The sequence below is a fragment of the Mus musculus genome, chromosome 8 (assembly GCF_000001635.26).
Source record: "Mus musculus strain C57BL/6J chromosome 8, GRCm38.p6 C57BL/6J".
Classification (NCBI taxonomy): Eukaryota; Metazoa; Chordata; class Mammalia; order Rodentia; family Muridae; genus Mus; species Mus musculus.
Genome location: NC_000074.6, coordinates 125,117,301 through 125,142,900, shown reverse-complemented (window position 1 = coordinate 125,142,900; position 25,600 = coordinate 125,117,301). Strand labels below are relative to the sequence as shown.

Below are 25,600 nucleotides of genomic sequence, written 5' to 3'. Positions count from 1 at the left end.
ACGCTTGCCTGTAACCCCAGCACCCAGATGAGGGAAGAAGGGCAATCAGACGTTGAAATCCATCCTTGACTTCATAGCACATTTGAGGCCCACCCAGGCTATGTGAGGTCTTCTCTCAATCAATCAACAAATGAGCCATGGACTATCCTTCAGTCCAGAGGGCACGGCAGACTCAGACGTCATTCCCAAATGACCTCTTTTACGAACAGTAACCTCTTCCTTCACAACATCTGCCCTAGGAGTAGCAGAGTCAAGGGCTGGGGAGTCTCAGCTGGCAAAGCAGGAGAGCCTGAGTTTCACTCCCACAACCAAGTATTTACAAAAGCCATGGGGCTGGAAAGATGGCTCAGCAGTGAAGAGGATTGTTTGCTCTTCCGGAGGACCCAGGTTCAATTCCCAGCATCCACATGGCAGCTCACAGCTGTCCTTAACTCCAGAATTAGGGGGATCAGATGCCTTCTTCTGGCTCCTGTGGGCACGGCATGTATGTTGTGTGTAACCATTCACGCAGGCAAACACCCATATGTGCAAAGTAAAGTTTAAAACAAGATGTTTTTAAAAGCCAGGTGTGGTGATGTGTGCTTCAGGTTTGGTGAGGGGTCTGGGCTCACACAACAAGGTGGAAAGCTACTGTGGAAGAAACCTAAGATTGACCCCTGTGCCTCCACACGCACACATACATGTGTGTGAGCACCCACACACATACACACCTACCTTCACACACACAAGCATGCACACATGGAGAAGAAGAAAGGAGGAGGAGGAAAGAGGAGAGAGAAGAGAGGGAAAGCCTGAGATGGGAGGAGGAGAGAGAGGGAAGACTGGCAACACACCGAGAGAAACTCCACATGAAGATCCAAGGATGCCAGTCAGAGGCCTTCAGACACCTTGACCCTGGCTGGGCTTTAGCCTCCACATCAGAACAGTGAATATCTTTTAAGTCCCCCCGTCTCTGCTGCTGCTGTTGACGTGGAAGTAAACGCATGCACATGGAATCTTCAGTTTCCAGTAAGATTAACCTTATGTGTTGTTCAGAGCCTGCTCATTGGCTTAACATGGTGAGGGAGCGGGGGAGAGGGGGAGAGAAGGAAAGGAGAAAGGAAGAAAGGGAGGGAGAGAAGGAGGGAAGAAGAGAGGAAGGAAGAAAGAGAGAAGGAGGGAGGGAGGGAAGGAGGGAGGGAGGGAGGGAGGGAGGGAGGGAGGGAGGGAGGGAGGGAGGGAGGGAGGGAGGGGAGGATTGTCTTTCTGTGCAGTGGTGCTACAGCACAGACTCTCAGCACACAGCTTTGTCCCCAGAACTACCTGCACAGAAGTCTGACTTTCGTGCAAAGCCACGGGGAGTGTTAGTGTCCGTGTTCCGATTCTCTTCTGTTTCCTTCCCCCCCACCCCCCATGACTCAATTCCACAACCTTCCTTATTTAGCAGAATTTAGTTTAAGAATGAGACTGTTCCCAAAGCAAGTGGGCAATGACAGGAAGGGCCTGGTGACAGCTATGCTAAGCATAAAGGCTGCTTGGGTCTGGAACTTAAGAGAAAGTAGACTCTGCTGATATTAACAACCTTGCCAGTGACCGCAGAGGACAAGCAGGTCCGAATCTGACAGGGGGGACTGCTGTAGGGAATAAGAAGTCACCCACTTGACCTTTTGACCCTGAAACCCTTATGACCTCACTGCTGATGACATCATCACAGGCTGGACACATGCACCAGGACTGTTCTGTACAGTCTTGTCAAAGGCTGCTTAGCTGACGCCTCTGCTCCCGGGGCAGGCAGTGTGGTGCAGTGGTCAGAGGCCCATGCCAAGAGGCAGGTGTCCAGTGACCATGCGCCGGCTTCAGTGAGTGTGTCCCCTCTATCCACTCGGGTGGCAGGGTGACCTTACTGCTGACAGGAAGGACAGACAGAAGACAGGCAGGTCTGTGCTGCCAGTGATGGGTAAAGCTGTCAAGTGAAGTAGAGAGAGATCTCCTAACACATCACCCAGATAGTTTGAGTAAGAAAGTGCACACACATGCACACACCCATGTATACACAAGCACAAACACATATACATATGCTCATGTACATACACATATGCAAACATATACACAAATGTTCAAAGATACACAAACATAAGCATACACACATACATGTAGCCGTATGTACACACACCACACAAATACACATGTAGCCACAGTTACACACACCTCACAAACATAGGAACACACAAATATACATGTAGCAACCCACTGTTCCTGTCAGACCAGGCAGATTCCCAGGCAGAGGTAGGGAACACAAATGGAGCCCAGAAGTTAAACAGCAGCCACCCCCAGAAATGGGGGTGCAGACTGGAGTCTGCTCCCTGGCCGAGGGCTGCTCTGGTGTGCTGTCCTACTTGGTAGGTAGGTATCACCTACCCCTATCCCCTGGGCACAGTCATGGCACGGGGTCTCACAACTGGCTGCTTCCACTCACCCATCTGGAGGATTCTCTGCCACAACTCCCTGATTAGAGGGGAACCTGTCTTCCAACGTCACCCTTGCTATCTCCCTGGGTCTCTCCACTCTATATGGTGTATGGTGTGCATTTGAAGGACAGAGATGATGAGTTTTGTTTCCAGTTAAACTGTGACGTGCTGGCTTCTGCTAATTCAAATCTCAGTTACAAGAAGCCCTAGCCCGGTTGTGGGACTCTGACTTCACACAAGGCACCAGGTGTGGCAGCCACTCCACACACAGCCCCAGGCCACTGTCTCACTGCAGAACCCCTGGTTAGACAGCTAAAGGGGAAAGAGGCACAACAGGCCTGGCGTCTGCCTTCCCGGCCCCCTCCCCGGCCCAGCTGTGACACAAGCAAGCGAGCGTCCAGACTCTCCCAAGCGAAAACCAGCCAGATTTGCTGGAAGCAGGGATCGGAGTGTCTCACAGTTTATGCCAACAGTTTGTAAAAGAGACGGGACATGTTTCTTCCAAATGCACAACCGGAGACAGGTCATCCATGAGCCGCCAGAACACATTTCACATGAAGCGTGAAATGTCCCGGGAGCCGAGTGATGAAGGACCCAACCACAGACCACTGTAAGCAGCCAAGCATCCCTGAAGAGTGTGCCAGGAAGCCTCACACCAGCCTGCTGTTGTTAGTACTACAATTACCCTCATCTAGCTGCACAGGGAGCCAGATGCATGCTAGATGAGGTCCCAGGCTACCCTCCCCTGGACTGTAAAGCACAGCCGGCGGGGGTGGGGGGGGTGGGGGTGGGTGGGGGTGGTAGAGGGATACAGCTGGCAGCACTGGAGAGCAATGAGCTTGAATTACCACACCCCTCCTCCTCATATGCCAAATAGGCGGAACCCCCCACCCCGTGCAGAGATGCAGCCCTCAGGAAGCAGTGGAAACCATCGTCGCCTTGATGCTCTTGTTTCCCTCTTCCTCACAAGCCTTCTCCACCCTCACATCCCAGCCCCGCACCTGGGATGGAATAAGCGTCAGGTTCCTTCCTGGCCACCTGCATCAAAAGGAGGTCTTGTGGGACAAAAGACAACTGCCAAGGCTAGGCAGGTGACTCTGGTTAAGGGCACTCACATGGTGGCTCCCAGCTGCCTGTAACTCCAGTTCCAATGCCCTCTTCTGGCCTCTGTGGGCATCGGGCATGCATGCGGTGCACAGATACATAGACAGGTAAAACATTCATATGGATAAAATTAACTATTTTTTTTTAAATTAAGATGAGTTGGGGCTTGTTTGCAAGGCCAGGGTTTGATATTTCAGGCAAGACCCTAACTCTCTTCTGAATTTAATTTTTAATTAGTGTGTGGTATTTCCATACATGCTCAGCTTTGCTTGTTCCTCCGTACCCCAATCTGCTCCTCATGATCCCCCATCTTGTAAACACCGGCAGGAACAAAGACATCCCCAGAGAGGCACGTGTGTCCCTTCCTTTGGCCATCAGATTTTGGCTATCAGGAGTCTCACACGGGCAGAAGGAGAAGGCTGGAGCCATCTAGAGCGAACTTGTCCCTTAGAGAGATGTCCCAGGGTTCTGACACGGTGTTAGACTACTGAGCAGTGCAGACTGGAGCTGAAAGGAAGGTCAGTGATGGGAGAGTCCACACTTGACCAGCACTGCTAAGCTATAACCACCTGTGCCCTCTGTAAGACCAAACCTCCTGTTAGGACCCTCACGAGGGACTTGGGAGTCACTGGACCTCACTGTTTTGTCAACAGGTCACACTGAATAAGCCTTTCTCTGCTTTTGCGATTCCGAATCTCTTTACCCTACTGAGGACAGGTGGCTCCGCTTACTTAGTCTCTTACGGCTGCCAATGCCACACTCTGACCCTAACAATTCCAGTAAGACCCTCAGTGTTACCCCTACCCCCATGCTCACTACTGGAACCGTCCCTCCCCCACACTCCCCTTTCCACTCCCATGGAGTCAGTCAGGGATAGGGCCTGTTCAGGTCCAACAGCCTCTTTTTCGTGACTCTTCTGAAGGAAATGGCATGTCCCCTACCAAGAGGCCTTAAATCTGCAACCCCCCCCCCCACCAAGAAACCCTGCCTTGCCTCCCCTGTGCCCTGATTCCTGGAGAATGACAGGCACTATAATTCTCATTTCTCCAAGGAAATTCTCATTTCTACAGGGCTGGGATCCCAGACTCCAAGATACCAGAAAGCTAAAGGAGGCAGGTACCCAGCCTGTAATGGGTACCTTAACTAAGTAGACTCCCGCCCCTCACCTCCTCAGTCAGCTCACACATTCCTTCCTTGGAAAGCAGGACCCCTCCCCTCCCCCCACCTCTCAGGAATTAGCCTCAGCCTGGCTGCAGGTATGAGCTGTAGACTGCTCATCAACTGTGTGATGACCCACCTTCCTCTGAGACCTGCAGGTGGACACATGCTGCCACAAGGGCCCAAACTCTCCTCCGAGCCCCTGCCACGCTGCTCCTGCTGCTGCTCCTTCTATTATATTTAATAAGTTTACCACCCTAAGAGAGAATCACTGCCCCACCCGGGGATCCATCCCATAAACAGCCACCAAACCTATTGCATATGCCAGCAAGATTTTGCTGACAGGACCCTGTCTCTTGTGAGGCTGTGCCAGTGCCTGGCAAATACAGAAGTGGATGCTTACAGTCAATCTATTGCATGGAACACAGGGCCCCCAATGGAGGAGCTAGAGAAAGTACCCAAGGAGCTGAAGGGGTCTGCAACCCTATAGGTGCAACAACAATATGAACTAACCAGTACTCCCAAAGCTCGTGTCTCTAGCTGCATATGTAGCAGAAGATGGCCTAGTCAGCCATCATTGGGAGGAGAGGCCCTTGGTCTTGCGAAGATTAATTATATGTCCCAGTACAGGGAAATGCCAGGGCCAGGAAGCAGGAGTGGGCGGGTTGGGGAGCAGGGTGGGGGGAGAGTATAGGGGACTTTTGGGATAGCATTTGAAATGTAAATGAAGAAAATATCTAATTAAAAAAAAGACAATCACCACCATCCCCGTGACATATGCATGTTCTTGCCTTCTCCGCATCCCTTCCTTAAAGCCCCTTCCCAGTTTCCTAGCCTATGACCTCACTCCCACACAAATAAACATATAGGGAAATCAGATGCTGGGATCCGCATACAAGAGAGGACGTGTGGTACTTGTCTTTCTGGGGCATCACATAACATAGTATTTTCCAGTTCCTTCCATTTTCCTATACATTCTGAAATCTCATTTTTCTTTACAGCCAAATAAAAGCCCATTATCGATGTGCCTCGGGCTCATCACCCGACAGAGCCACAATGACCATGGATGGATATCCCTGCGGTAGGCAGGAGGCAGCCTCTCGGGTCAATGCCTGGAAGGAAGGATTCCTAGGTTATTTGGGCTTTCCATATTTAGTTTCACGAGAAACCTCCACGCTGATGTCCCCAGTGGCTGCACCAGCCCGCCCTTCCGTCAATAGTGAATGAGGGATCTGTTTTCTCTACAGCCTCAACATTGTCTGTCTGTAATGAGTCTGACATTTTATGTGGCTTCTGTGTTTCTGTGTCCTGTCAACTTCCTGGCTTGGGACATCCTGATCCTCCTGGTGCTTAAAAGTTGTCTCTTTTGAGCTGCTGTAATTGATGGGTGCCAGAGGAGAGATGGTTTCTTTAGGGGTGAGGTCTCCCTTAGGTTGCCTGCTCCAGTGGATGACCCCTGTACCCTCATGTATACAGACAGAACTTAGGGGACCTATTGGGAGGGGGGGTTGCTGTTGTTGTTAAGATTTATTTATGTATGTATGTATATGAACACACTGTAGCCCTACAGATGGCTGTGGGCCGTCATGTGGTTGCTAAGGATTGAATTCAAGAACTCTGCTCACTCTGGCCAGCCCCGCTCACTCTGGCCCAAAGATATACCCAGGTTTGAAAATCCTGAGCATGTTTTTTTTTTTTCTTGTTAAGATGTGGGAAAATTATAAACTTCTCTTTTAATCATTAGCTTTCCTAATCTTCTGTTCACTATCTGGAAAACGGACAGGAAAATATATGCAACCCACGAAGTGTAGGCACCAGGCATATGGTGATTGCTTAGCCTCTGACAACCAGCAGTCCAAGGTCGCTCATTCATTCCATTCACTCCAGTGTCTATGAAAACACTGGGTAAGTTGTCCTTTGTTTGGGAGATTTTTGTTTGTTTGTGCACATGTTCATACGTGTACATATATACACACATGCCATAAAGAGAGACAGACAGACACACACACACACACAGAGAGAAAGAGAGAGAGGAAGAGGGAGAGGGAGAGAGAGAGAGAGAGAGGTTAATCTTCCTCGATCACACTCAGGGTCACTGAATCTAGAGCTAAGCTGCGTGGCCAGCAAACCTCAGAGATCCTCCTGAGTCTGTAGCCCCAGAAACCAGGTTAAAGGTGTGTACCCCTGCACCCAGATTTTTCACAGGGTCTGGGGTTCTAAACTCAGATCCCCACACTTGTGTGATAACACTTTATATCTGAGCATCACCGCAGCCCAGGGTACAGTCTTTCAAAGCCATGCCCTATCCCTTGATAGAAGTGGAATCTGTCTCTTTCCAGGAGATTATCTTCATCAAAAGCCAGTGTCACTATCTCTATCTAATTGAATCCCAAATGAAAGAGGGAGGGAGAGAAGGAGGGAGAGACGAGCCAGCCCCTGGGAATGGTGGAAACTGCTTCTTGGAGAGAGGACACTGCAGACAGTTAGGGGTTAGGTAGATCGAATACCAAATAACTCCCAGGCTCATGGCTGACCCCGAAGGCAATCTAACATCAAAATGCCTCCATCCCTTCCACTCAGCAAACAGACTGCCTGAGAAGGACCCATGGACAAGGGACAGCAAAGTCACCTCAATAACCAGGAGAAAGAGGTAAAGTTGGAAACTCAGAAAGTCACCAGTACCTCCTGAGGGTCTCAGGTGGCTCCACCTGGAAGGGAGCCTGGTTGGCAGAGGTCAGGGTCTCTCCCAAGGCCTTGCTGACCTCCTGCAGCTGGCCTGGGGACATCTGGGCCACCAGTGCCATCAGGTCACAGCCCGGCCACCGGAGCAGCACCTCCTGCTCCTCCAACTCTTGGCTCAGCCGTTTTTCCTTTGCCTCCAGCGCAGACATCCGTGCTTGGAGAGCTTCGATTTCCTTCTGCAGAGAGAGAGGGGGAACAGATTTCAGCCATTAACCCTGCTCTGCTGACAATGAGAGTGGCTAAATGATAGGGGGGCCATATGCACCGCAGTCGCAAAGCCCACCTACCCCACCCTTCCGAGGCAGGCAGATTCCAGAAGTTTGCTGAACCGGAAAAATCATGCCGCCAGCTTTGTGTTTTTGATGTGCTGGCAGGAAGGAAAACATTGCTTCCTCCCAAGCATTAAATATAGACAGGTGCGGGCCAAGGTTTTGATTTGATAAAACCCAGTGAATGGTGTGTCGCTCACTGGCTTCCCTTCTGGCAGCGGGCAAGTGAGGGTGCTAGCAGCTCATACCCCACACCGAGATGCCAGCTGTGAGCCGGGAGGAGAAAACCCTGTCCACAAACAATGAGGATTTAGGATGCACAGAAAGACAGGAGCCTTGGCTTGTCACAGCAATGGGATGCAGAGAACAAATGGCTGTTGGGCCATGGAGCCTAATGTCCTTTAGCATGTCGGACAGTTCGGTTCCCACAGTCGGTGAGGTGACTCTGTCCGCCAAGTGCTTGCCGTGCACGCACAAAGAGCTGCTGCTGCTGTTTCTTCTTCTTCTTCTTCTTCTTCTTCTTCTTCTTCTTCTTCTTCTTCTTCTTCTTCTTCTTCTTCTTCTTCTTTGTTTTTTGTTTGTTTGTTTGTTTTTGTTTTTGTTTGTTTTTCGAGACAGGGTTTCTCTGTGTAGCCCTGGCTGTCCTGGAACTCACTTTGTAGACCAGGCTGGCCTCGAACTCAGAAATCCACCTGCCTCTGCCTCCCAAGTGCTGGGATTAAAGGCGTGCGCTACCTTCTGATTCCCCAGAACCCATGGGAAAGCTGGGGTCCCACAGAATGAATTCCTCACCCCAGCATGAGGGTGTGGTGATCAGAGACAGGAGGATCCTGGGAACTTGCTGGCCACAGTCTAGCCCAGTCATTGAAATCTAGATTCAATGAGAAACTCTGGGTCAAAAATAAGGTGAAGGGTGATTGGGGTAAGTATCCAACATCAACTTCTGTCCTCCACATACATGTATGTGCACACACATGTGCACACATTCAAACACACAGACACTCACACACAATTTGCACTAATTGATTGACCTAGAATCTATGTTAATCCATAACTATCATCTGTCTCCAGGCCAACGCATAAACAAGCAGCAGGTGACTGAACATCGTGTGCTTGGTGCTGGGCAGATAGCCATCTCGATGCGTGGGAGTCTGAATACAGCACCAGGCTCTGCTGAGGGACACGCCCCTGTTCCCTTGCTGTTCCTAGCTGATAAGAGCACAGCTTAATTCCTGATATCTCCCCTATCTCCCGAATGTTCTCTCCACCCACGGAGCAGATTCTCCACAGCTTCTACCTCCTGCACCCACCTGCAGTCCCAGAGGAGAGAGATGAGCTCCAACACTCCCACCCAGAACTTCCGGCTCGCCTGCAGGCTGTGTTCAACAAGGCTTGGCTGCTCTGTCTGCCCTTGAGATCCACAGCTCGCTCTCTCTCTCTCTCTCTCTCTCTCTCTCTCTCTCTCGTTTTTTTTAGCAGTCAGAGCTAGCCCAGGACTCATCTTGCAGCCCAGGCTTGAACCTACAGCAATACTTTTGCCTCAGCCTCCCCATACTAGGAAGACAAGCTCAGGTCACCCTAAACTATAGTAAAAGAGGCATAAGAATTAGCGTCTCTGCCACCACACATGCTCAGTTCAGTGATGTCAGACACACACAAACCATGCGAGCAATCTCGCCATCCAACCACAAGACTCTATCCCCATTAAACACTAATTCTCCGTCCCCTGCCACCCGATCCTCACCCCCATTCCTTACCCCACCCACTCCCCACCGCACCCCAATCTCCTTTCCTACTCTGGGAATCTAAGTAGAATATTACAGTATCTCTCTTCCATGACTGTCTCATGCAGCAAACACAATGCCCTCCACATTCACCCACACTGTGCCCGGTAGTACAGTGCCTTTTGTAAGCCTAGTCACAGACCACAAAGTGCATCCACAACACACTTTGCTTGTCTATCCAGCCATGGCCTCTTGGGCTGTCATCAGTTATAGTGACTAGATGTCTTGTCTAGACAGCACTTTCTTTTCAGGTGTGTATCAACGATGAGCGGGACTGGGTGCTGGGTATGAAGAACTCCATTTTCAAATGTTTGAGGAACTGCAAGACTGTTTTCCATGACAACAAAACATCTCATTCTTCTATTAATTTTTTTTCCACTTTCATGGGAGTGTGGTGTGTCTATGTCCGCAGGCACGTGAGAGCACGTGGGAGCACGTGGGTATGTGTGCACGTGGAGGCCCAAAGTTGATGTTAAGAATCACACTGGATGGATTTTCCACTCTGTCCATTTAGGCTCTTCCCATGAATCCCTGGTGCTGCTGCCTGGTGCTTCACAGACTCCCAGTTCCTGCTCCAGGCTGCAGGCTCAGCAGTCCCAGCCCCCTACCCCCAACCCCGACCCCTGGCTGCTTCTCAGTCCCTGCCCGGGGTCTACTTAGAAAACTTCCAGACCCCTTTCCTGCCTCTGCTCTCTCACCTTGGAGCCTCATTTAGAGTTCTAACCCTGGGCACTTCCTGGCCAGATGTCACCACTGCTGTGAGCCAAGCATGGCCTCCACATATCTGCTGGTCATTACAGATGCAGCCTCACACCCGGGCTAGACTCAAAACCATGTCTCTTCACAGTGGTTTCCCAGAGTCCACCATGGTAGGGATTCCCACAAAGCATTCCTAGCACACCAGCGGCCACAGAGATTCCCAGACACACCAGCGGCCACAGAGATTCCCAGACACACCAGCGGCCACAGAGATTCCCAGACACACCAGCGGCCACAGAGATTCCCAGACACACCAGCGGCCACAGAGAGCAGAACCAAAGATCCTGACTCCCATCTATGCAACTGCAACCCAGTCCTGTGCAAAGGAGTGGCCGCTCTACCGCCTCCGCTTTGAGTCCTTGCACTGCAGTGAAGCAGAGGCCCCCTCACTGCATCTGACTTACATGGGTAAGAGAGGGCCCACTCCCTTTCTGGAAGATTCTATTCCACTCACCTGCAATCGCTGTTTCTCTCGAATAAGCCAGTCCCTCCTGGTGATGGATGCAGGCAGGCTATCCTGGGCGGTAGTCCTCAGCTGTCCTTCAAGTGGGGCTTCTGGATCATCGCTGCCGGCCCTTCAAGTAACAGACATGCATTGGTACAGGTGTGGAGAAACAGATGAGCTCAGGTCGACATGTACTTAGAGACTGCACAAAGCTTGTCTCATCCGGGTGCTCACAGGGATGGAGCCCCTAATGTACATTTCTGTTTCAACTAGGATCTGTTGGGGCTTTTTTTTTTCCTCCATCCAAGTTGCATCTATCAAGCCTGTATTTCCATATGCCCTAGCCCATAGCCACCCTGGCTATGAACACCTGACACATAGTCAGTCCAAACTAAACTATACTGGAAGCATAAAATACAATCTAATTTAGAAACCCCACATGGGGCCAGGGAAAGTGGTCGCCTGGCATGAATGAAGCCCTGGGTTCCCCTCCTCTTTCTCCTTGTTCACCCCCTTCAGCCACATCCCACCCTCCTCCATGGGAAAGTCCTCTGCAGGGCTCTTCCCAGGAAGGCACAGGCAGAACACAGTTCACAGAGGTCAAGGCTACCGTAAGAACTTAGCTTTGCCCTTCTCTGTCTTTGAACTAATCCAACCCTCTGAACCTCACAGCCTCCTCACACTGGACTGCCTGGGGAAGGCACCCTGTCCTTGGGTGGTTGCCAGAGACCTCCAACGTCCTATCACAGGCACCAGTAAAGTGAACGTTGAACCTGTGTGGTGGGCGCAGTCCTACACAGGATAAACATGGATATGAAGACTGCAACACAGTGAGCCTCTTCTGTGTGACATGATCCTAAGACACCCCGTCTTCCAGCAGAAAGAGAGCAGAGGTTTCCTCCGGGCTCCAAGCTGCCACGGGCTCTTCAGACTTGACTGTGAGTGTCAGAGGAAGACAGAGCTCCTCTTGTGCTGATGTCCCCAGTGAGTCAGGACTCAGCAAATACCTGCTGGATGGCTTAATGAACCCACAGCCTTAAAACTGGGAAGTCATCCCATCCCGTCTCCTGCTGTAGTAGCTCATTTCTTCCCTTCAGTTATTTCTCAGCTTGCCTGGCGTATGCTGGTATGAGTGTTCCTCAAATTCCTTGAACTGATGCCATCTGGGTTGAGGTGGGAGCTGTTGTAGGAAGTCAGCGCAGAACTGAAATACCAGCTGCGGAGGGAAGCTACGGGAGCATAGCTGGGGACTGCATGGCACCTAACTCCACCCATCACCTAACCCACAAGAGAAGCCCTGTACTCCAAACAACATTCCTGTCTGTCTCTCGTGCTCCTACCCCTGGGACAGAAGTGATCCACGGAGAGCCAGGGGTGGCCTCAGAACGCATCTCTCAGCTATGAAGCATGGATACATTTCCATCTTCCGTGTCTGGTCCCCAAAGTCTCCCTCTGCTACCCAGCCTTTCCTTTATGTTTCAGGGATGTTAATGCTTGATGCTGGTGGGAACCCGGGGGCCTGAGATCTAAGCTTCCACTCTCAGACTTGGGTCTCCACTAGGACCTGCCCAGTTGTGCAAAAACTTGAATCTTTCTATCTGGTTTCTGTCCCATCAATCGCTGAAGGGATGAGACCTATCTGTAAAATCCGATAGCGAGACTCAGAGAAAAGTACGGCAGAGAAATGAACGGGCAATGTCTTTACATAATCCCTGATAATAACATCTGCCGATTCTCCCTCTCGTGCCCTGTGTGCCCATTCCAATCCAAGGGTCGCTGTGCCCTGCAACACTGCAGTCTGCCTCAGCGTCTGCCAGAAATCAAAGAATTGTATGCTCAAGAGAGAGGAGAGGAAAGGCCGGTGCATGCCACCCACACTTGCTCCTGAGGTCCTGTCCCAGGGGAGCAGACGAGCCACACTGATGCATCTTGGCAGTGCCAGTGTCCTGTCTCAGTGGGTAGAGAGAGCCTTCCTGTGCTTTGTTTCTTATCTTTGTCAGATGCTGCTCCTCTCAGAAGGGTCGCTGATAAGAGATATTCTGCATGCGTATACACTCTCGAACACACACACGCACAAGCACACACAAGTGCACACACATGCACATGCACGCGCACACACATGCACACACAAGTGCAGCTAGGTGACAAGAGTAACCAGTGTGGTGTCCATATTATTGAGGAGCCAGAGAGAAGTCACATGGTATGCAGTGGGGGGGGGGGGGGGGAACAAGGTATCAATGAGATGAGATTACCAGTCAACTGCTTGCTACAGCTGCCAAAAGCTTTTGAGAAGAGGACATTTTCCTTCAACTGAGTGTTGACCTTCTAACCCTGGTGTGTCAAAGAGGTTGAATCAGAAATGAGAGGTGACAAGAACAGGCCTAGAAGTCCTTCCCCCTAAGTCTGTGGGATAGGTGCCTACGCCAGCCGTTGCACATGCAGAGCCCCCACCACCACCATGGGCTGCTGCCCTCAGCCCCTCCTGCCCTCCCCATGGTCAGAGTGAGGGGTGGACATACTTCCTTCCCACTGATTGGATCAAAGAGGAAGCAGTCGGACCTGCTACCACCATCAGAAGTCAGAGAGCCCCGGCACCTCAAGAGTTGGGGGTTGTTTTTCCAGGGTATATAGCTGTCCAGTTTGGGTTCTCCTGATAGCTGGGCCTGAGGCAAGGATCTCAGTAGCTTGTGTTTAGAGAAGCAACCAAAGACACTAGAGAATAGGATAGCAGCGTAACGATCCACAGCAGACAGACGAGGCTAAGAATCTGACCTATTGTTGACATGGCATGGTGACAGGACCATGCGGGGGTAAACGTGGAAATGCCCCCGTGTCTGTGACATCCACTCAGGACATTGTAACAAAGGGGGAAAGTGCATTGCCAGGCTGGAAAACAGCAGTTCTCAAACTTCCTAACGCTGCGACCCTGTAATACAGCTCCTCGCACTGTGGCAAGCCCCGACCAAAACATTACTTTCCTTGCTACTTCATGACTGTAATTCTTCTACTTTATGAACAGTAATGTAAATATCTGATAAGTGACTTCTGTGAAAGGTTCAGCCAACCCAAAGAAGTCATGACAAGTTGATAATCACTGTTGTAAAAGCTAAAAACCACCTTGTGCCACCTTGCACAGAGGAGCGGCATTTACCTCACCCAGAGACCAGTCCCCTTACTGAGCAACAGAGATTTCCACCTGAGAGACAGTGGGAGGACCTGATTCAACTGTCAGAGCTACTCAGTGACCCTCCAACCCTAGTGACCTCAGTGCTGATATAAACAGTTCTCGGGGTGGGTAGTTAAGCTTACTTGAGAATTTGAGCAGTAATTTTAAAACCAAGAGACAATAAAAATAAGTAGATGGTAAAGTCTGAGGTTACTTTCATAACCCGAGAAGCTGAGAGACCTCCTCCTCCCATGGCCAGATTGACAGGGAGGCTCAAAATCTGAGGGTCTCAAGAGACACCCTGGCAGTTTGAATACAGGAACATGCATTGCTTTCATCAGATTCTCAAAGAAACACTTGATCCTAGAAAGATAAAAAGAAACTTGTTTGAGTTACTAATCTGTGTTGAAAGCTGGCCATGTTGACAAAACTATTTTATTTCTGCAGGAAAAGTCCCCAGCATTTAGAACAGCCTTCTTCCGGGGTCTCGGGGCTGAGCCCCGAAGAAGTTTGTGTCCAGGGACCCCTGGTGGTCATCATGAGGACTGCAGGAACTTCTGTCCTGAGGGTCCAGCTGACCCTGGTGAGTACAGGCAAACTTAGGCCACAGAGAAGCTGGCACAAGCAAAGGCTGACTTTAATAATTAGCAGCTATGTAGCCGTGCCCACGTGCTCTGTAAGAATGTGATAATGACGCAGATGTCAAGTCATTTCTAGCTATCATAATAACAGGACAGGTAAGCTTGACAAAAGAAAAACCAAGAATAAAAAATAACTAAAGGGATAAAAACCCAGCCTCTATCCCTGGGTTGTAGCATCAGAAGGAAGCCTGGCTGAAGGGAGGTTCTCCCTCCAGCTCCCCCAACCCTGTGTTCACACATATGTTTGTGAACTGGTACAAACGTGTATACATATGTAACTCCCGCACCAAGTCAGTTGGAGGGGTACACGGTGCAGTCCTCCTCTGGGGACAGTTGTCCTTCACAATGAGGGATATTCAAGGCAGTAGATCAAAGGCTTGGGACAGAGACAGTCACCCAGGATACTCCAGGAAGAGTCCGTGAGATGTGACCGACAGGCAGAGGGTTGGCACGGGGCTGGCTTTACTGTCTTGGAGGATGAGCAACCATTAGTGACTGCAACGGGATTCTCGGGAGATTGGAGAATTGTGCAACATTCTGCTGTGTGGGTAGCTGGTGCTGGTGCTGACTAGTCAGAGGTCAGCGCTGGTAAGGCTGGGGTCATAGAGGCTTTGAAGGTCACACAGAGAGTGAGGTCATCCTGAAAGCCCAGTAGCCACTGCTTCCTGCAGGGTCCTCCTGACTGCTTTGGGGGAAATGGATGATATACCAGAGTGGAGTTAGAGAAGCCAGCAAGGTGAGAGGCTGCTGCAGTGCGAGCAGAGGAAGCCTCCAGTGGCTGGAGGCTGGAAAGGTGACAGAGAATGACAGAAAGATGACAGAGATGACCAGAGCTAGCAACCCATGAGTTAGAGGGTAGGAGGATGGAGTCCTGGGGTGTTCCTGAGGTGCCTGGAGGTAGAAACCATGAGACAGGGAGCCCGGGAGAAGAGGAGGAGGAGGCATGAGGACAGGGATAATAGGTTTAGCAGGGCTCCTTTTTAAAGATGGTGGGTCTGGGAAGATAGCTCGGAGGATAAAGTGCTTACTGCACAAGCATGGGGATCCAACTTCAAACCCCAGAACCCACACAAAAGACAGGCCGGCTAGAGGGCCTTGTAATCCCTGCCCTCAGAAGACGAAGATAGGGTGATCCCCAGGTGATTTGGCTGGCTAGACTAACAAAAACCAGTGAGATCCAGGTTTAGCAAAAGGCCGCACCTCAATAAGGTAGAGAGCAATCAAGGAGGACACTCTGTTAACTTTGGGCCTCTGTATGCACAAACACACACACACACACACACACACACACACACACACACACATGTATATGCATGCACATGGCTAAACACACATACATGCACACACACGTACACATGCATACACACACGTGTACACGTGCATGCACACACGTACATACACACATGTACATACACATACACCATGCACATGCACACGCACATATGGAAATGCATATATATATGCACACATACACAGGCAAAATAAAATTTAGAGCAGTTTCTTTGGCAGGGTTTTCTAGAGGAACAGAACCAAAAGAATGCATGTATTGTAAGAAGGAATTAGATTGGCTTACACGCTAGGCACTGGCTAATCCAACTATGCTGCCTGCATGCTGCAGGGGCAGAGAACACAGTCACGGCTCAGCCCATGAAGCTGGACAACTCAGCAGTATTAAACCAGAGCTGGAAGCCCAGAAGCTCCCTGGAGAGCTGTGGGTATTGCATCCATGTCAAAAGGCCAAAGAAGCTAGAGCCCAAAGTCAGCAGAACTGCCGCCCGGCACATGCACAGAAAGCTGGGGAAGGCACATGATCTTTGTCCTCAGCCTTCTTTCTTCTCCCAATCACTGTCATTCCAAGTGTCAATCAGCTCTGGAAATGCCTCCACAGACCCCTGAATGTGTCTCACCAGTCCAAGACATCTCTTAATGCAGTCGAGTTGACAGGCAAGACCAACCATCACCAATAATAAGTTTACTAAGGCAAGGATGAAACCACAGTACCTCTGTATTGGTAAAAAGATGAATTTAATACATGCACTACTGACCACAGGAAGCCTGGGGTCAGCACTCTACAGAGAGGTCAGTGCTGGGGAGGAGCCCTCAGAGGGCTGGGATTCCTACAAGGTGAACCGGATTCGTGTATCTGAGACACACCAGAAAGAATGCAGGATCCTGCAGAGGTAGGGATGTCAAGGTGAGAATACAAGGAGAGAGAGACGAGATCTCAGATGCAACAAGGATGGACAGTGACACCAGGGACAGAGCCGTGAGTAGAGATCTAAGAACTGAGGAGACTAGAAGCCTGGACATGGTGCTTACAGTAAGAGGAGCAAGAGTTTAACAGAAAGCCACTGCTGACCTGTTGGGGGATGGGTAGCAGCAGAAGTAGGGGCCAATTAGAGTGGAATTGAAAAACCTCTTATGGAGAAAACAAAGCAAGAAGGCTGATAAAGCTAATGCCCATATTAGTGTAACAGCAAAAATCCCTGCACTTGGTAAACTGAGGCAGGAGGATTGTAAATTCAAGGCTAGCTTGGGCTTGTGGCTTTGTCTCACAAAAGAAGGAGAAGGAGGAAGAGGGGAAGGGGAAGGGGAAGGGGAAGGGGAAGGGGAAGGGGAAGGGGAAGGGGAAGGGGAAGGGGAAGAAGAAGAAGAAGAAGAAGAAGAAGAAGAAGAAGAAGAAGAAGAAGAAGAAGAAGAAGAAGAAGAAGAAGAAGAAGAAGAAGAAGAAGAAGAAGAAGAAGAAAGAGGAGACTTACTTAGGAAACACTTAGTAACTACCCTGCAAGTATTTGTGATACAGAAACTTGATACATTGGAAGAGCAGCTGGAGTCTAGGACAAGAAACAAACCAAGAAGAAGAGAAGAGACAGCTAGGAAGGCCTCCAGCTAGGAAGGCCTCCATGTGAGGCAGGAAGGGGGACTGAGAGGATGATTCCCATCAGATAAGATAACAGAAGTGTGGAGATGGGGCTCCTCCCTGTGAGGACAGCGTGTGAGTTTACTCAACACGCATATATCTCTACAGAAGGACACAGTGAGACTGCATGCTCCGTCACTCGCTACCCCTAAAAGAGAAAGTTGGCCTCCTTGTCAAAACCGGTACCAGGGAGACACAAAGATAAAAGATAAAATGTGCAATGCCATGGGCACCTAGCAGGAACGGGCCATGCAATCCTGTGATTGCTGAGGTAAATTGGCAGTGGGAAGCAAGATGCAGTTGCCGTGACTGCATCTGAGCCTACATATGTAGATGCCTACCTAAATCCTGATTGTGCTCACAACAGCAAAAAGTGAAAACACAAAAACAACAACAACAACAACAACAACAAAAGTACCTATTCCCTCTCGGGCTTTATTTGGCCAGGGGATAGGGGACACAGAGCAATGAGTCTCAGAATATTCAGATGTACCCAGCTTTAGACCCATGTCAAACCGTCTGACTCAGCTAATTTGGGGCTCAGACTTCAGAGTTCCTCCAGATGATACCAGATGGTAGCCAGGGCAGAGGACCTCTGTGTTTGTCCTCTGCCCTGTGCTTGTCTAGTCTTTCCCATCACTTTGATGGGCTTCTTTCTCAAGAAGGAGGACTCAACTAGGCCTCCCTCTAAATGGACCTATCTTCTCCAACATCCAAAGAATTCCCCCCAGGAAAAATCACCCCAGGACCTCCCAGCTCTTGACTGCATGGCAGTGGGGAAGAGGAAGCCAAGCACGGACTGTGGTGGCATCCACGGGTACTCACCTTTGGGTGGCTCCATGCAAGGCCACCTGTATCTGTGCTGCCAGGTAACCCAAGAAGCTGCGAAGAGCAGGTTGCTGTGAAGGCAGAGCCCAGGACAGGCGGCCTTTCTCCTGTTCCAGTTCTTCCAACCTCTGTCTCAATGTCTCTGCTGGAAACCCAAAGAGGTAAAAGCAGGAGAAAGACCATGAAATTCAGCACGATAATCCCACATCTCTTCTCAACCCAAGCCCAGCTGCATCTGGACCACTCAAGGCTGAGGGCTATTTCCCACCCCTGTCTGTTTCTCCTCCAGAGCTCCAGAGACCTTTCCATCACCGCCTCCTCCTCCCAGCTGGCAGGGCTGTAGGTTACCAGCCTCTGTGGTCACAACTCTGCCCCACACCCAGAAAGGACAACTGATGTTACTTTTTTAAATCATGATGATCATTTGGGAGAAAATTGTCAAATTTGGGGGATTCTAAAAGAGCAGGTTATTGATTGGTTGGTTGGCTAGCTGGTTTTTCAGAAAGGGTTTCTTTGTAGTCCAGGACAACCTGGGACTCTCTGAGAAGCTAAGAATAACATTAAACCTCAAGTCCTCCTGCCTCCATCCCCCAAGTTATAGAATTATAGGAATGCACCACTATATTCAGTTTATACAGTGCTAGGGATCAAACCCAAGGTTTCAAGCACTCTAGGGACTGAGCTACATCCCTAGCACTTTGGAGAAGTTGATGCTCATAAGACAATTCTTTTTTAACAGCACAAAATGTTAAATTTAAAGAAATAAATAAAAACTGCTTATCAAGTTGTAGCCAATCACAGGCCTTGAAAGCACAGAACCCCCTCTGTCACACAGTAAGTCGTATGGTTATTCTAATGCCCTCGGGTCATCTTGGACAATTTATAAGTGTGGATCACTATAAAACCACTTTTTAAAAAAACCCCACAGATATTGGAATCCATTCTAGTGAGAAATAACCTTCATGATCAAATCCTAAAAAAATGCGAAGTTTCCTATAAAGTCATCTTTGAGCCAGGAGTGATTGTTTACCACTCTTAGGAGGCTAAGACAGGAGACTCCTGAGTTCAAGAGTAGCCTTGGGTATATAGCCAGAGCCTCTTTCAAAAAAATAACAAATAAAATAAATAAAGCTATATTTAAAGAAAAGACTGAGCTAAACTCCCATCCTTGGATCACCAGGGTGGCACAGCAGACAAAGGAGCTCGCCACCAAGCCTGAAAGCCTGAGTTCAACGCCCAGAGCCCATGCGGTGGAAGAAGAGAACCAACTCCCACAAGTTAGATGTGCAAAATAAATAAAATAATGGGGCTGGGCATAACGGGGCAGAGGTAAGTGGATCTCTGTGAGTGTGAGACCCTTCCAATCTAACATAGAAAGTTCCAGGCCAGACAAAACTATGTAGTGAAACCTGTCTCTAAACATATGAATGATGGATGGGATAATTAAATGAATGGTGTAAGTCCCACCCTTCGAGGCTCACATCCCTGTGTCCTTGTCAGGTGCTGTTCTGTGACCTTGAATCTCTCTACTGGATTGTCGCAGAAAGATAAGATCTCAGACGGTCAGCACTGGCCATCTTTGCTGGGGCCTGCTCCAGTGTCCTGTGCATGCATCGCTTGCTATGATATGATAAGAACATTCTACAGGCTTTCCCTAGTTCACTGTAGTTCCCGAGATGCCCCTACATATCCCAAGGGCCCTACAGACTATTCCCATGGAGTCCATTCTACATTAATAGTTTCTAGCCTTTCTTCACAGATCAAGTTAACACTAGTCACAATGTAAGATACAACACTTCTCCCACACTGGTAGTCACAATGTAGCAGATACAGCCCCTCTCTCACACTGGTAGTCACAATGTAGCAGGTATAGCCCTTCTCCCATACTGGTAGTCACAATGTAGCAGATACAGCCCCTCTCTCACACTGGTAGTCACAATGTAGCAGATACAGTCCCTCTCACACTGGTAGTCACAATGTAGCAGATACAGCCCCTCTCTCACACTGGTAGTCACAATGTAGCTGATACAGCCCCTCTCTCACACTGGTAGTCACAATGTAGCTGATACAGCCCCTCTCACACTGGTAGTCACAATGTAGCAGGTATAGCCCTTCTCCCACGCTGGTGCTTGGCCAGCAAAGGTGCCCAGGTGACGGGAAGGCAGTGAATGAACAAGAGTTTGGAGAAGCCCCCATCAATAAGTGAATTTCCCATAAATGCACCAAATGACCTGAATTCAATGTTCAGACACTGCACAGAGAATAGAATTCGTTACTTGTCTCATTGCTGTGACAAGATGCTAGACAAAAGCGAGGTAAGAAGGAATGGGTCTATTTGGACTCATGGAGCCAGCCAGTACAGCCTGTGGTGATGGGGACGAAGGGCTGCAGGAGCTCGGGATCACATTGCATTTATAGTCAGGAAGCAGAGAGAGAAGAATGTTCTCTTTCCCTTTCTATTCATGCAAAAGCCCTGTCCTAGGGGTGGTACCTCCCACAGCCAGGGTAGGTCTTCCTCCTCAGTGAAACCTCTCTGGGAAAACCCTCATAGACGCATCCAGAATCTATCCCCCTGGGGAGCTTAAATCCAGTCCACAAAGGAGACTAGCCATCACAGGAATTTGCCCAGGACCTGTCCTACTGCCCTAAGGGTATCAAAAAGTGGATTCCAGGACCAAGTCCCAAATAACTGGACTTTGTCCACACTACCTTCTTCACGACTGCCTGCCAGAGCTAATTGGATGTTGCTTTCCAAACACTGTTAGTGATACATCCTTTTCAATACTGGTGTTCATCAAACAGGCCACTCGGTTTTCTTGGTCCAGGCTGGGCAAGGTCTCCCAGACTCTACTGAGATATTCCCACTCTTTAACAAGCACCTGAAGGTCATGTGGCTTTTTTTCTCAAGAACTTATATATTGTTCTATAAAATAAAAACTTTTGGTGAAAACCACTAAAAATCTTGTTAAATGCTCATAAAATGAAACGCTAATTAAGGCAGTTATAATGAGATTCACTGTGCAGGGGCCAGGGAAAAACCTGAGTTCAACTCTGAGCTTAGCCAGCTGTCTGTCTGACCTTCAAATTATTTAGCCTTTCTAGACTCCAGTTTCCTGATCTGTTAAAAAAAAAAAGACATTAATAATAATCTCTATATTATGGGCCTAGGGATTAACCACCATAATCTAAACAATACATCAAGCTTTATGTCTGCAATTTAGTTAATGTCAAAGGACTGGTTATTATTAGCAGCCCTGATGTGTACGGCTTTGGGAGGCTCATGCTGTGTTTAAAAATCCCAGCCTGGCTTCCCTTGGTCCTCTGCTATGCTCTAAACTGTCTCCTGGTCCTGGATGGTCCCTAAAGGGTTAATCCAGCAAAGCAATCACCATGGAGAAGAAAACAAAGGAAAACAGGGAGTAGAACAGGAGAGGTCCCAGCTCAGGCCGGCTCTGTGCTGTCACTCACTCTGGAGACCCTGGCCACCTGAAGTTCTCTTTCAGGTTTAGAAAAGGGAATGTGAATACTCAGCTGTGGCATTAAAGCCTTGGCCACTCTCTCAACTTTCTCAGGGATTCTAACTCTGCAACGGCCACTAGGCACAGGGGATGCAACTTCCTAGGCAGCATCTTCTCCATTTGGTACTCTACACCCAATTTTATATACTGGTAGCTCACTGGTTCCGCAGGTTACACCCCCCACCCCTTATGCTGATGGGCTGTACCAAGTAGAAGCCCTGAGTGACTCTCGCCTTGAATTTTAGGGCCATTCATAGTGAGCAAACCAAGGAGACGTGGGATGAGGGTAAAAGGGGGCAGCAGAACCACTTACACCATTGGAAGGGATCTGGTGCTGTCTCAAGGTACACGGAGCCATGGATGGCTTTGAGCAGAGGTGTGCTTTGAAAGCAGTTAGTGCTCCGCTGCCCCAGCCCCAGTCTGCTGCTATGTTGGGCAAGTCTATAAATGGGCAGAATCTGGGACAACCAGGTCCCCACTGCCCTCAAGTCAAGTTCTGAAGTGACCAGGGCAAAGTGGTGGTGACAGAATGGTCCTCTGGCAGACAGAGACAGGAAAGTGTCACACTCTCCACTGATAACCTGCAGCTCTCTCTTGGATGGTTCTTGCCTACATTCCTGAGATGCTAGGCAAGCCCAACCTGCCCTGCATGGAGAGGATCACAGTCTACACTCCCATACACAGTCTACACTCCCATACACAGTCTACACTCCCATACACAGTCTACACTCCCATACACAGTCTACACTCCCATACACAGCCTCTACACTCCCATATACAGTCTACACTCCCATACACCGTCTACACTCCCATACACAGTCTACACTCCCATACACAGTCTACACTCCCATACAGTCTACACTCCCATACACAGTCTACACTCCCATACACAGTCTACAATTCCCATACAGTCTACACTCCCATACAGTCTACACTCCCGTACACGGTCTACACTCCCGTACACAGTCTACACTCCCATACACAGTCTACACTCCCATACACAGTCTACACTCCCATACACAGTCTACACTCCCATACAGTCTACACTCCCATACACACTCTACACTCCCATACACAGTCTACACTCCCATACACAGTCTACACTCCCATACACAGTCTACAATTCCCATACAGTCTACACTCCCATACAGTCTACACTCCCATACACAGTCTACACTCCCATACACAGTCTACACTCCCATACACAGTCTACATCCCCATACACAGTCTACACTCCCGTACAGTCTACACTCCCATACACAGTCTACATCCCCATACACAGTCTACACTCCCATACACAGTCTACACTCCCATACACAGTCTACACTCCCATACACAGTCTACAATTCCCATACAGTCTACACTCCCATACACAGTCTACACTCCCATACACAGTCTACAATTCCCATACAGTCTACACTCCCCTACACAACCAGATCCCTCTACCAGCCACGGCATCTCACCTCTCCTAACTGTAAGCTTCTAGTATTAGAGAAAAAAAAAAAAACGATGTCACTCTACCTGGCACCTGCAAGGCTCAGAGACCAAGCACATCTGGTTAAAGGGAGTCTTGGAGGCCCTCAGCCTGTTCATTCAGCCTAGGTCATTGCCACTAACAACTGCATGAGTAGCAAAATTTAGATTCTCCAGAACCCACATAAATGCCCAGTAGGCACAGCAAGCCATCTATAATTCTAGAATGTGGGAAGCAGAGATAGGTGACCTCCAAAAACAAGCTGACTGACTAGACTAGCTGTACAGCTGAGCTCTGGGTCCCACTGAGAGACCTTGCCTCAATGAATAAGGTTAAAAGCAACAGGGGAAGATTCTCTACATCAACCAAGGGTCTCCACATGTATGAGCATGCTCATCCCTGCACACACATGCAAACGCACACATACACACATGCACACTCACACACACACACACACACACACACACAAGATTCCCTATAGCAACCTAGGGCCTCCACATGCATGAGCATACTCATCCCTGCATAAGCATGCAAACACACATATACACACATGCACATGTACACACACACATGCAAACATGAGTAATAGAGGAAGATTCCCTATGTCAACCAAAGGTCTCCATATTCATGAGCATACTCATCCATACACACACAAACATACACACATTCAAACACACATGCACACACATGCAGATATGAACAATAGAGAAAAATTCCCTATATCAACCTAAAGTCTCCACATGCATGGGCATACTTATCTCTGCATACACATACATCTGTCCACACATATGCAAACACATGTGTGTGTGTGTATGTGTGTGTGTGCATATATATGGAAAAGGTGTCTGAAGCCATGTTTGATGCTGTCCTGCCTCACATGGTCTTGGGTGTTCTCCCAGCAGGGAGTTTGGTTCAGAGCCTTCCTTGCGCTCAGCCTGCGTGTTCACACCCTGCGCACACCCTCAAGCTTCCTCCATTTCCATTTCTTCTGCCTCCGGCCTAGACAGGGCTGCCCCGCCAGGGTTCTGAGAGCTCTCCCCTTCATTCCTACACAGAGCTGACACTGCAGTTCCTGTGGCTGCAGGCGCATGAGCAGGTGCATCAAGGGCGTCAGAACACCTGCCACAGCCCGGCGTTGCACTGGGCACTCGCACACATCTTGTTACAAAGCACACCTTCCGTGGGGCATGGTGATGCTCACCTGGAGTTACAGCAGTAGGAGGCTGAGGAAGGAAGGAGGGTTGCTGTGAGTCTGAGGCTAGCTTGGGCTACATAGTTGTGGGAGGGAAGAGGAGTGGAAAGGACCTGTATTGTCCTGGCCAGTTAGTGATGGGGCAAGACTCCTGCATCATTGCCAATTCTTTAAAGTATCCATCCCGGCATTTTCAGCTAAAATTGGGCAATCTGAGCACGCCCAGAGGCATGTCAGGCTGTCACTTCAATTTTTCACACAGATGGTTTGAGACTTTTTCTTTCTTTTTCTTTTTCTAAGACAGGGTCTCTCTACATAGCTCTGACTGCTCTGGAACTCATTGGCTAGCCTCAGACAAGAGGTCTACCTCTCTCTCCATCGAGTGCTGGGGTTAAAGGCAGGTGCCACAGTGCCCAGTGTGACTTTTCTTTTTCAATTATGATCTTAACCTGAGCATGTTCAGGAATGACACTTCGGCGTGTGATAAGTACAGATTCTGCCTGCTAAATAAACCCCCATGAGTCCTTTGTTTGGGGAGACCATTGCCTGGGAAATAACTTTGTCATCTCCCCTCTGCAGGTAAGAACTCTTCCGTTCCTCTTCCTCCTCGGAGCTGACTTTGGTTTTGTGCTTGCTACAGTGATAAGCCCCTGCATCCGATTTCAGAACTCCTCGAAGGAGATGATCACTTCTAATATGCAAACTCGCAGTAGATACAGAGAGAGCCATGGATGTACACACACATATATTTCCACATCTCTTCTATCTGTTCTACTCAGAGGGCCTGGAGAACTGCCAGCCCAGACGCAAACATTATCCTCCGGGACGGAAGCAGAGCCCCCAGGCTGAGACAGCATCAAGATGAGGTGAGTCTAGATTATCTTATACCAAAACACTTAGAAAGCACTGGGAGACTGAGGCTCTGTCAATAGAACACAGGGGGCCACCTGAAGACGTTCATATATCAGATGACTTGAGCATCAGAACAGATGATAATGACAGCCCTCTTCATCCCCTTGTAGCAAAGTGAGGCCTGAGCACAGTGCTGACAGAATGCTTTGTGGTGAGAGGAAGCAGGGAACAGGTGAGCTGGTTCCCAGGGACTGTATGCTAAGACCCTCTAAGCTGTATCATTACCAAAAGGAAACGATAG

General features: G+C 49.3%; 1 protein-coding gene across 7 annotated transcripts in view; it reads right to left on the bottom strand.

Moving 5' to 3' along the window:
* Disc1 (disrupted in schizophrenia 1) overlaps positions 1-25,600 on the bottom strand; it is a 216,377-nt gene that overhangs the window by 122,243 nt on the left and 68,534 nt on the right. For 6 of the 7 annotated variants that reach the window (XR_003947282.1, XR_001778440.2, XM_011248388.3 and 3 more), the window contains exons 4-6: positions 18,261-18,408; positions 10,718-10,838; positions 7,392-7,627 (exon numbers count right to left, since the gene is read on the bottom strand). Coding sequence is in view for 4 of the 7 variants with exons in the window: in XM_011248388.3 (XP_011246690.1) it covers positions 7,392-7,627; positions 10,718-10,838; positions 18,261-18,408 (505 nt within the window). In the remaining 3 variants the exon portion in view is untranslated. Of the gene's footprint in view, positions 1-7,391; positions 7,628-10,717; positions 10,839-18,260; positions 18,409-25,600 lie in introns of those variants that run through there. The other variant, XM_017312834.2, reaches the window with a different exon arrangement.